This window comes from Coenobita brevimanus, chromosome 51 (assembly GCF_032717465.1).
Source record: "Coenobita brevimanus isolate Jiangsu-jjx chromosome 51, ASM3271746v2, whole genome shotgun sequence".
Taxonomy (NCBI): domain Eukaryota; kingdom Metazoa; phylum Arthropoda; class Malacostraca; order Decapoda; family Coenobitidae; genus Coenobita; species Coenobita brevimanus.
The window spans coordinates 19,994,117-20,006,877 of NC_137004.1; the positions used below are offsets into that span (position 1 = coordinate 19,994,117).

The 12,761-nt window shown below is 41.0% G+C and overlaps 1 protein-coding gene across 1 annotated transcript in view; it reads right to left on the reverse strand.

The window, feature by feature from the left end:
• The window catches only part of Eph (Eph receptor tyrosine kinase), a 287,254-nt gene that overhangs the window by 60,090 nt on the left and 214,403 nt on the right, over positions 1 to 12,761 (reverse strand). Inside the window, exons 15-16 of the mRNA XM_080272697.1 lie at positions 8,274 to 8,483; positions 7,861 to 8,031 (exon numbers count right to left, since the gene is read on the reverse strand). Coding sequence (XP_080128823.1) covers positions 7,861 to 8,031; positions 8,274 to 8,483 — 381 coding nt within the window. The remainder of the gene's footprint in view (positions 1 to 7,860; positions 8,032 to 8,273; positions 8,484 to 12,761) is intronic.

Below are 12,761 nucleotides of genomic sequence, written 5' to 3' on the forward strand. Positions count from 1 at the left end.
GCACAGACTCCGCTGATCACCGTAGCGAGAGGAGGCGCAACGTCTGGAAACCTGAGTCTGTACTTGACTATAATCTGAACATGAGGCAAGTGGATCAGTCAGACTCCATGATTTCCAGTGTGGACTGTGCCAGGACCACGATGAAGTGGTACAAAAAGCTCTTTTTCCACTTGCTCGACATCACGGTCCTCAACGCACACTACCTCCACGCCATGACAACGGGAATCTCTGAGACCTTTGAGGGGTTTGTGAGGGAGCTGTCACGTGAAATTATCGCCAGGTATGCACAGGACAGGTCCACACACCGCACACGCACCCCCATGGCTGCCCAGACTCCCCTACGCCTCGCAGGACGCCACTACCCTAGCACAATCCCTTCCCAACCAAACCGTCGTAAACCCCAGCGCCGCTGCCATGTATTCAAGCATACGACAGTCAGACCAGCCACTCAGAGAAAAGAAGCAAGGTACGAGTGTGCAGAGTGCAATATTGCGTTGTGCCTTCAGCCCTGTTTCAAAGAGTATCATAACTTCCTACACTACTGAAACTGTGTGGGATGGCGATATGACGCTCAGTATAATGGTATGGCCAGTCAGTATGTGATAAGTTTTATATAAAGTTGAAACGGGTGTAATGTCAGCAGGAAAGTAATGTGTAAGTTGAGAAATAGTGTAAGTTGAAAGAAGTGATATCAAAACTACACCCACTGTGTAAATCTGCGAAAATATGACGCTCAGTATAACAGTCTGGTCTGTAAATATGTGACAGCAATGATATAAAGTGGAAATGGGTGTAATGTTAGCAGGAAAGTAATGTATAAGTTGAAAAATAGTGTACATTGTAACAATTGATATCACGAGTACACCCACTGTGTAAATTTGCGAAAATGTTACGCTCAGTAGAACAGTCTGGTCTGTAAGTACAGGTAACTCGCACGGAACACGTGGGTTTCGTTCCTACGGTGCCGTGTTAGGTGCGAAATCGCGTATATTTAAATTACTCCGTATTTTGCTCCCTAGACCCCCCAAATGTATCGTTTTGCTGTTATCTGTCACTGGTAGTCACTAGAAAGCACTTTAAGTGGTTAGAAGGTTTATTTAATGTTATAACTCACAAATACAGTACTCCAGAGCAAAACTTCAACACAAATACTGTATGTAAACACAAGGAAACATTCCGACGCCGATCATAGGTAATCTTATAAATCAGGTTAACTGGTACCAGTGCTTTAACATATAAGTACATACCAGAACAGTACATATTTAACTTAGAAATGCAGTACTGTGATATCGAATGATTTCAGTACTGTTAGGAATGGCTGGAGAAAAAAAAATGTTATGAATACATTTTCACCTTTTTGATATATGTTTATGGTAGTTTCGAGTTATTTTTTACGTTATCGTCGTGCCCATGCTTGGAAAAGGAAGCGAAAGAGTTGAATTTTCACTCCTAAATGAGAAAACTGCACATCCTCCAAGGCTAGACTCTGCCACGGGAGAATAAAGTGGAGGGTCAGTCCGATTAGCAATAAGGAAGTTGTGTCACAACTTCCAGCTCCCACACCACGAGAATGGCTAAAAATAGAATCGTAATGCAGTTTCAGAACCAGCAATAAGTCTAATTATTACGAATACAGAGAAAAAGCAGAAATAAATACGTTTACAGACGGGGAAAACATACTTCTTCCGTCATAACATGTTCATCTTTATCATTTTACGTTCATCTTTATCATTTTACCTTGTTATTTTCGCAATATATATTGTTGTCTCGTAAACAGGGTGGTTGTTTGTGTTTTGCAAGGGAGGAAAAAGATTGTATTTTCTGTCTGGGTTGAGATAATGGGTGTAACTATGTGTGGTTAGGCATGGCCACAAGCAAAAAAATCGTACATCCACTCATCACGATAGCAGGTGGTGAACTGACAGATGATACATGAGAGGGTGAAGTCAAGGTCAGTCTCATGTCCCAGATTTTCGTTCACTTCCCGAAAGTTTTCACAGTTTTCTACAAGTTGCATTGCATCAAATGATCCAAACCATTACAGTGAACCTGAGCAAATAGGTAAAGATACCAAGACAAAAATGTATTTTTCTCTTATTATAAGTCTTTAACAAACAAACAAAAAAGGCAATATTCCGACGCCGATCATGGGTAATCATATAAATCAGGTTAACTGGTTACAAGGCTTAATTTAATGCTTTAATTGCTTACAAGTACATACCAGAACAGTAAATATTTAACTTACAAATATAGTTTGTCCTGTAGAAAAGCAGTACAGTAAGAGTTTAACGAAGAAACAAAAAAGGCAATATTCCAACGGCGATCATGGGCAATCATATAATTCGGGTTAACTGGTTACAAGGCTTTATTTAATGATTTAACTTTATTTAAGTGCTTACAAGTACAGTACATACGAGAACAGTAAATATTTAACTTACAAATACTGTACAGTACTGTGGAAAAAACGAACAAATAAAAAAGGTAATATTCTGACGCCTATCAGGTAAACTGGTTATAAGACTTTATTTCTTGCTTTAACGTTATTTAATAGTACTTTAAGTTGCACATAAACTTACCAGAACAGTATAGTACTGTAAATATTTAACTTACAAATACTGTGCTACTGTACTCGGGAATGTCTCACTCACTGAATAATTTCCCGCCTAGATCGTCACGTAATCCAAACAAACCGTGCGCTGCGGTGACATTCGAGGATTTGATCTTTCAAAGGCCTCTCCTGCGTTAATTTGTAGTTTTCATAATGGTTTTTTAATCTTACGTTGTCTTATATGTATCCCAGCCCTTACCGTGTATAATTGCGAGCGCGTTCCGTGAGATTGTGTTCCGTGCGAGTTACCTGTATGTGATAGCAATGATATAAAGTGGAAAAGGGTGTAATGTTAGTAGGAAAGTAATTTATAAGTTGAATACTAGTGTAAGCTGAAACAAATGATATCGCGATAACACTCACTGTGTAAATATGCGATAATAAGACGCTCAGTAGAATAGTGAGGTCTCCAATTATGTGATGGCAATGGTATAAAGTGGAAACATGTGTAATGTTAGTGGAGAAGTATTATATAAGTACAAAAATAGGTTGAGAGTTGAAATAATAGTCATAGCGACTTCACCGGCTGTGTTATTATTATGCTAAATAGATGTGGATGTGGTTGAAAAGATTAGGAGAAATACACTGAGGTGGTTTGGGCATGTGGAGAGAATGGAGGATGAAAGACTGACTAAGAGGGTGTATGTAGGTGAGGTGGAGGGAGGGAGAGGGAGGGGTAGACTGAGGATGAGGTGGAGGGATGGAGTTGAGAGGTATATGAGGGAGGGGGGGGTGAGTTGGGGGGAGGGGAGTCAAATGGTGGGTAACAGAGTGACTTGGAGGCTTTTTGTCTGCGGCCACCCTTTGCGGGATTAGGGCGTCGGGCTATAGATAGATAGATAGATAGATAGATTATGCTAAATATTATTGTAAGGCCTGAAACTATCTCAAAACAGTTCTCTAAAGTGGAAAAGTGTATAATGTTATTAGGAAAGTATTATGTAAGTTGAAAAAACACAGTGCGAGTTGAAACAACAGTCACAGCGAATTCACTCACTATGTAAATATGCGCTAACATTACGCTAAATGTTATCGAAATGCCTGTGAATATGTAAAAACAGTTCTTTAAAATGTAAAATGGTATAATGTTATTGGAGATGTATTATGTAAGTAGAAAAAATGATATGTATCATGAATCAGCAATGTTAGCGATTCATCAGTGAACAGTTTGGCCAATTTCACTCTGTTCGCCTGATGGTACAATGCTTATTTCACCTCTATTATTGTATAAAATCCAATTTACTCTTGTATCACATGTTTTTATGTTTGTAATAAATACATATCTACTTACTTTTATTGGTTTCCCAGACTTATAATACCATAGAAAACGTGAGAGCCACAGACCACCTCCACAGAACACGGTACCAGGTGTAACGAAGGTATACCTGTTTAGGCCACTTATGGACCCCGGTGAACACTTTCTTGGTGACTGACCATTGTTTCTGACCAAAAGCGAAAGTTTGAGCAAAAAAAATTTGGGTCCAAAAATGGTCGGGATTGGGGGGTACCAGTGGTGAAAAAGTGGTTGGGACGGGGCGGGTTAATGAAGCCATCTGTAGTTTGACAATTACCTACAAATAAGTGACAAGGCAAAGGTGTCAAGGCAAAAGGGAGAAAAAGTGAATAGATGGAGAGAACACTTTAACCCTTTAACCACGGGTGTCATTCCAGAATGACATTGCAAAAACTGGACCAAACCGCGGGTGTCATTCTCGAATGTTTGTGAATATTTTGAATACCCCGCGTTTTTTCCGTGCGCCAATTGTTTCAAGGGAGAGTAGCTATTAAGTTCTTTCACTCCAGCCGACCCCCACCTCCCTCCTCCCCCCCCTGGGGCCCCACCTCCAACCCCCTGGGCCCCCCACCCCACCCCGGACCAAACACGCATCAGTATCTGTCCAGCTGTGTGAGTGACAACACTGCTGATGTGGAAGTGAAGTGCAGGCAATTACAGTGCCTTTTACCTGCCTCAGTGAACACAGAGTGGGTGTTTATCGTATGTGCAGTGTTCATATATGTTTATAGTATTATTATCAGAATGAGGTTGGCATTTGGTAATGGTGTGTGAGCGAAAAATAGTGATTACAACACCGCTGATATGGCAGTGAAGTGCGGGCAATTACAGTGCCTTTTACCTGCCTCAGTGAACACAGAGTGGGTGTTTATCGTATGTGCAGTGTTCATATATGTTTATAGTATTATTATCAGAATGAGGTTGGCATCTGGTAATGGTGTGTGAGCGAAAAATAGTGATTACAACACCGTTGATGTGGCAGTGAAGTGCAGGTAATGACAGTGCCTTTTACCTGCCTCAGTGAACACAGAGTGGGTGTTTATCGTATGTGCAGTGTTCATATATGTTTATAGTATTATTATTAGAATGAGGTTGGCATTTGGTAATGGTGTATGAGCGAAGGTAATGGTGTGTGAGCGAAAAATAGTGATTTTAGATCGCTCACTTCTAATGGCACTGCCCATTCAGTGATAGTCAACGAAATCATGAAACCTACATCACTGCAAAGCCGAAGGTTAGTACTTTCTAATGGTACCTTATTTTTCGCTCTAGATTTATTCTGTGCAGAGTTACTGAAAGTGACAGTGATATACAGTGATGCAACAGTGACGTGCTTTACCAATAATTGTATAATGGATAATGTAGTAATAAGGGATATTTTGCCTAGAAAAAAATGTAAATATTGGCCAGTATAATAAGTGATATTGTAATAAGAGAATCTGCGGCACTTGTGTAATTCTGTGGCACTTGTGTAATTCTGTGATGCGACAGTGACGCAATATAGTAATAAGTGCAGTGTAAATATAATGTATATTGCCCAGATTATATGTAAAATAATATTAGAAGTTAGAAATAATGAAAAGATCGCCTGAAACGTCAGTGAGCGGGTGACACCGCAGTGAAGTGAGGTGCAGCCGCAGTGAAGAGAGGGCGCAGCCGCAGTGAAGTGCCTTTTACCTACCTCAGTGAACACAGAGTGGGTGTTTATCGTATGTACAGTGTTCATATATGTTTATATTACTATTATGAGAGAGTGGTTGGCATTTGGTACTGGTGTGTGGGGCGTAAAATAGTGATTTTACACCCCTCACTTCTAACGGCTCTGCCCGTCCTGTGAAAGTCAACAAAGTCATGAAACCTACATCAATGGAAAGCTGAAGGTTAGTACTTTCTTTCTAATGGTACCTTATTTTTTCTCTAGCTTTATTCTGTGCAGAGTTATTAAGGTTTAAAGGTTTGTTTACATTTGGCTGAAACCCCCGCGGGAGAGGACAGTCAGACCAAAACAATACCCGCGGTTAAAGGGTTAAAGAACTGCTGAACATAGAGAATGAAAGTAATGCGAGCATAAGTGGTTGGGCGACGGAGGGATGTGAGAAGAGAGGAAGAAAACAGTAGGATGGAAGTTGTGGAAGCAATGAAGAAAGTTAAAATGGGGAAAGCCCCAGGAATTGATGGAGTGTGTGGTGAAATGCTGAAGCACGGAGGAAAGATAGTAGAAGAATGGATGTGGATGAAGTGCAGATTTGCCTGGGAGGAAGGTAGAGTCCCGGAGGATTGGAAGTCAGGTATAATTATTCCCCTGTACAAATGAAAAGGGGAAAAAGGAGTATGTGGTAATCATAGGGGCATTCATCTTCTTACAGTAACAGGAAAAGTATATGGTAGGATACTTATTGACAGGACTAGGGAAATAACAGAGCAATTAGTTGGAGAAGAACAGGGAGGTTTTAGGAAGGGAAGAGGTTGTGTAGATCAGATATTCATTCTTACATCTTTAATGGAAAAGTTTCTAGAGAAGGGAAAGAAGTTGTATGCAGCCTTCATGGATTTGGAGAGAGTATATGACAGGGTGGATAGACAAGGATTGTGGAAAGCATTAAGAATATATGGGGTAGATGGGAAGTTGCTGAATGCCATGAAGAGTATGTATGAGGGTGCTAATGCTGCAGTGCATGTGGATAGTGAAATGAGTGAATTTTTCTATTTGAAGGTTGGATTGAAACAGGGATGTGTCATGTTTCCAAGGCTGTTCAATCTGTATATGGATGAGGTTATAAAAGAGAGACAAGGTAAGGCAGTGGATGTTGGAGTGACCCTAATGACAGAGGGCAGTGTTTGGAAACTCCCCGTACTGTTGTTTGCGGATGATACTGTGTTGTTCTGTGAAGATGAAGAGGAACTGCAAGGAGAGTATGTAAGCAACAAAATCTAAAGGTGAATGTAAGGAAAAGTAAAGTTATGGTCTTCAAGAGAAGTGAAGTCAGTGAATGTACAGTGAGGCTGGATGAGGAGGAAATGGAAAATGTGAGTGCATTTAAGTACATTACTTGGGTAGTGTGATGAATAAGGATGGAAGTTTAGACGGTGAAATGCTTGAAAGGGTACAACAAGGAAGAAAGGTTGCTGGCTCCTTGAAAGCAGTGATAAGAAACAGGGAAGTAAGCATGAGTGTGAAAAAGTTACTACATGACAGTATTGTGAAACCAACTCTAACGTACGGAAGTGAAGCTTGGATGTTGTTGGAGGGACATAAGTCAAGAGTGAGAGCAGTGGAAATGAGTTATTTGAGAGGAGCATGTGCAGTCACATGGAGAGACAGACTGACAAATGAGGAAGTGAAGGATCATTGTGGTGTGGATGTGGATGTGATAGGAAGCATTAGGAGAAACACATTAAGGTGGTTTGGCCATATGGAGAGGATGGAGAGTGAGAGACTAATGAGAAGAGTGTATGTGAGTGAGGTGGAGGGGGAAGAGGGAGGGGGAGGCCAAGGATGAGATGGAGGGATGGAGTGGAGAGGTATATGAGAGAAGGGGGTGTGAGCTGGAAGCAGGGCAGGGAAATGGCGGGGGACTGGGGGACATGGAGGCGATTTGTTTGTGGCCACCCCTTATGGGATTACAGCATCTGGCAATAGATAGATAGATAGACAGATAGATAAGACATCCCAGTCAACTTTGCCATAAGCCTTCTCCAGGTCCACAAAGACAGTTCACAGCTGAATGTTCTTTAGCAACTAATGACAAACATTACTGTATTTCATTTATGCCCCCCCTCTTTTTTTTTAATTGCTTCATGTGTCTCCTATGTGACTTTATCACCATGAGAGTTTTCATCCATAAACCTTTACATGTATGCTCAATAGATTTATCCTTAAATTATTACTAGATCTTCCTTACTGAATAAATAATGAAATCCTTTGGTTACTCTGATCCAACTGTAACAAGGTCCTTACCTTCTCAATGCTTTTGATAACATCTTGGTTGCTCCAGTTCCAGTATGGCCGCTCACCATAGCTCATTACTTCCCACAGCACAATGCCTAGGCTCCAAACATCTGACGCACTTGTGAATTTACGAAATGCGATGGCCTCTGGCGCTGTCCATCGCACTGGGATCTTCCCACCCTAATCACGAAAATTTTCTATAAGTTAACCTCCTTTTCACAGTCAGTATTCTTGAGGCAACAGAAGAATGTATCAGCATTTACTGAAGTAATGCCAAATAAACTTCAAATATTCTCTGTGGCTGAAACTGTGAATTTCAGTACAAATGAGTTTTTTGCTTTTCTCAAAATGTTTTACCCTGAAATGGGTACAGCTAAAACCATTCTGGTAAAGTAATTTCATAATTAGTAATAACTACTTACCCGTGTGGTATAGGCTCCTTCAGTGTGACTTTCTATCTCCCTTGACAGTCCAAAATCAGCAATCTTGCACATGAGCTGGGCATTGACGAGGACGTTGCGAGCAGCAAGGTCACGGTGTACGTAATTCATCTCGCTCAAATACTGCATTCCTGAAGCTATACACCTCAGCATCCCCACCAGTTGCAGCACTTGAAATTTGCCATCATTCATCTACACAAGAAAGGGAGTTTTTAACATACACTGAAGCAGAATGGGATAGACTTTACAATTACAGAAGCATCATAAGGCTATTGTAACCTGCAGTTCTTAAAGTGTCATAGCATCTTTAGCCATATACCTATGCTGCTTCTAAAAAATCTAATTTCAAGAAAAAAAAAAATCTCATCTCATGAAAGCAACCATACTGTCAATTACCTAATATCATGGGTCTTGTTGTAATAGGTATGGGTCAAGAGGATATTTCATCCATAAAGGATACGTCTACACAAGTACAGCACGTGAATAAGCAGAATTTCTCAGAAGAAACTTTATAAAACTTTACAAAACAATAAACCTAAAGATGCATATCAAGTCTAACATGAGATTAGATTATTACAAATCTCAACATCTGGCATGCATGAAGCATGTGTTCATTTTCATTTATAAAGGCTCCAACATCCTTGGATGTGCCAGCCCTGGTCACCTGATGGTGGCTCTCTTTGCTGCTCAATTTCTCTCTTCAGTCCCATATCCCTGAGGTCACACTCTATGACCTCATTTCAGGCTTTTTTTGGTTTGCCTCTCACAACTCTACCCACAATGTTAACACTTTTCACTTTCTGCACCCAACTGTCATCCCCCATCCTTTCCACATGCTCAAACCATCTCAATCTACCTCTCCTCATCACAACACCAATACATTCCAGTCCCATCCTTCCTCTTACCTCTTCCATTGGAAACCTAGCTCCTCCATGCCTCACATTCAAGGATGCACTGCACATCCAGCTAATCATTGTCATCTCTACATGTTGGAGCCTGCGAATATGCTCTTCTTTTACTCTCCAGGTCTCACAACCATACAGCATTACACTCCTAACACATGTTGCATACAGAGATCCCTTAGCATGGAAGGAGTGCCCTCTCATTGTCAGGAGAGGTAACAGGTCCCAGAACTTCTTCCAACCACTCTTCACACCAGCCCCACCTCCAGCACATAGCATGTCTCCCACATAACAAAACTCTTCCACACTCTGAAGAGACTCACCAGCAAGATCAATCCTTTCAGGCATGACAATCTCCACATGCTCTCCCCGACACACCACACACATGAAATCAGCATTATCTCACAGTCTATCTCTAGTACCACTACATCTCTTATGCATCCACTTATCACAAACACTGCACAAGATGGAATTACTTCCTACGCCCTTGGGGCAAACAGCAGATGGCCACTCTCCCTCTTCTTTGACAGTACCACCACCAATCCTAGATGCCATCTCCTTTGTTTTATCTGCATTTACTCTCAAGCCCTTGTGCCCTATACCATATCTCCAACTTCATATATCTTTCCTCTGCCTCCCTTTCATTCTCAACAATCAACAACAAATCATTAGCATCCACCATCTCCCATGGGAGTCCATTTCTGAAGTCATGTGAGAGGGCTCCAAGCACTATGATACACAACAAGGGATTCAAGACTGACCCCTGATGCACACCAACATTTACAGGAAACTCACTGCTCACATCTCCATTCACTTTCCTCTGGGTGTGAACACCCACAGACACAGCCATAACCACTCAACGCAGCCGATCCTCGATACCAATCTTTCTCACTGTCAGCTTCACCACCTCTCCCTCGGGACTCTGTTAAAGGCCTTCTCCAGATCAATAAAAATAAAGTACAGATCCCTTTTCTTTCCTTTATATTTTTCCTGAAGCTGTTGAAGAATCAATATGGCATCAGTGGTCCCTCTGCCTTGCATAACCCCACACCGCATCTCATTAATATTTGCTCCTTGTCTAATCATACCTTCATTATCTGATCCAAAAGTTGTATGCCTCTAAAAATCCTCCTTCCAGGGCAATGCCCATCCCCTTGTACACATTTATAATCACACTCTTCACACAATCATCTGGGACAACACACTGATACATATGCACATTTATCGAATCAGTAACTAACCCCTGTCCTATATCTCCTGAGGCCTTCAGATTTCAGCAGTCAACCCAGACACACCTGCCACCTTCACCACCTTCAACCTGTCTATTGCCCTGCTCACAGTAGCAGCATCAACTAAAGGCCAGAAGCCAAACATTGGATCTGCAGACTCCAAACCTTCCCCGTTCCAGTCAAACTCCTCATTCAGCAACCAGTTACAATGCTCTCTCCAGGTAACTTTAATATCCTCACTGTTCACCACTACCTTTTGTTCATCATTCTTCAAACATTGTTCACCTATGATATCCCTGTTTTCCCCCTTCATGTGATTTACCACCTTAAATATCACATTCCTTCTTTCAACACTATTTAGGTTATCCAGTAAAAATCTCCGAGACTCAGATTTTGCCCTGTATACAGCTTTTCTAACCCTACACTTGGCAGCCAAGTATTCCTCTTCATTACCACCTCTTTTCCATTCCCCAAATAGCCTTCTTTTCTCCTCAACCGCAGCTTCTACACCCTCATCACAGCACTATGTCACTTTGTGTCTTGGGGGATCCCTTGTCCATCCACACACTAAATCAGTAACTCTCAGGAGACTGTTCTTGATAGCTCTGTACCGTTCATTAACACTTCTGTCAACAGCTCCCCATTCAGCTACCACTCCATTCATCTCATTCATGAAGGGATCCCTTACTACTTGGTTTATCAACTTCCATATTTTCCACCTAGGTGTATAAGTCCTCTTCTTCATCACACACTCCTTAACCCCTACACCGCGGGCATGTTTACCGATGTTTTGCGTGTGCCGCGGGGTTATTCGGGCTCCGACAGACTCTCAAAAAATATTTGCCAAAAATCAGTTATTAGTCCTAGAATATTAAAATTACATATGCTTACGGCACATACCTTCAGCTTTCTCCTGGAATGTTTGTTGAGCCTTCGTCAGTTACCGTAGGACTTGTGGAGACCTCTGAAGTTGGGTAACAAAGTCTCCACTTTACACTTCCCGACAACCCGTAATATGATTACCATAGCCAGATATTAACACTATAAACACTACTCTATGATTTTCAAGTAGTTTGGGATCCATACTCCAAAAAAAAACCCACTGTGAAAGCAATGAAAATTACGAGCGCGTCTGACTGTCGCACTTGCGCTAGTTCGCTCTTGGTACTCTGTCATTTATTATTCATAAAACCCCTCACACTGTATATTTTTATTACTATATAACACTTATATATATCTACAGTCTTTATCCATAAGTTTCCTTCAGTAGTATTAGTTTATTGTTACTGTAGGTATTCAATTTCTTTCAGTAAAATACGTAGCATTCACTTTCTCGTCCTGTATACTAGCACTGAGAGTGAATGTCACTTTCAACTTCACTCTCATAACTCATAGTATTCAGACATGCTAGAGTGAAACTTTCACTTTCATTACTCCTAGGGTATATACTCGTATTCTTATAATACTACTCATTTACATTTCTATTTACGTTCTCTATTTTATTTACGTTATTTACATTTCTATTTTATTTACACCGTGTTATGCACTGTCACTTGAAGTAACTTATAAAACTATTTTCCATTGTTCACATATATTTACATTCATTACTTTCACTTGCTGTTTACACATTATTTACAATTACACTTGCACTGTTTTACTCAATAGAAAGATCATAGTCACTCTTTTATCAATTGTCAGCCCTTTACCTCTTTCCACACGAGGTTTAGTAGGGGGTAAAGGTCACAGGGCCCATTGCATGGGGGTGAAAAAGGCCCTGAAGTCAGCAAGAGGAAACAGACGTACCTCCACTTCAGAAGATGAGAGTGAACTGATAAGGGAGGGCCGGGTGGAGGCCTACTTAGGGGATATTCAGTACTACCAACGTTAGCTCTTGAAACAGCTATGTATAGCAGTGAAATGATTGGCAGGAAATCTAGACAATGCATTATAAATTAGGTAGTTCCAGGTGAATGTAAATATCACTTAGGCTTCTCCCTTCCCTCCTTATATGTATATTTATTACGAAAATAGATTATACGGCATATTTCAAGGGGAAAAAAAACAGCGAAAATTAGCGAACAAGTGCACGTGAGGTGTTGTCAGGTGATAATTAGCCAATTCCAGGTGTATGGCACTCTCACTTACCTTATTTCTTTCTTGTATATATTATTTGGTATAAGAATAGGGCATAGGGCTTATTTCAATGGATGAAATCAGTGAAAAATTCCAGGGAAGATTTACTTAGCGTAGCACAGCCGGGCAGGCGAGAGGATAGGGTAATGGAGGGGGGGGCGGGAGGGGAGTCAAGAACGGGGAGAAATGGCTAGATTGTCAACAAT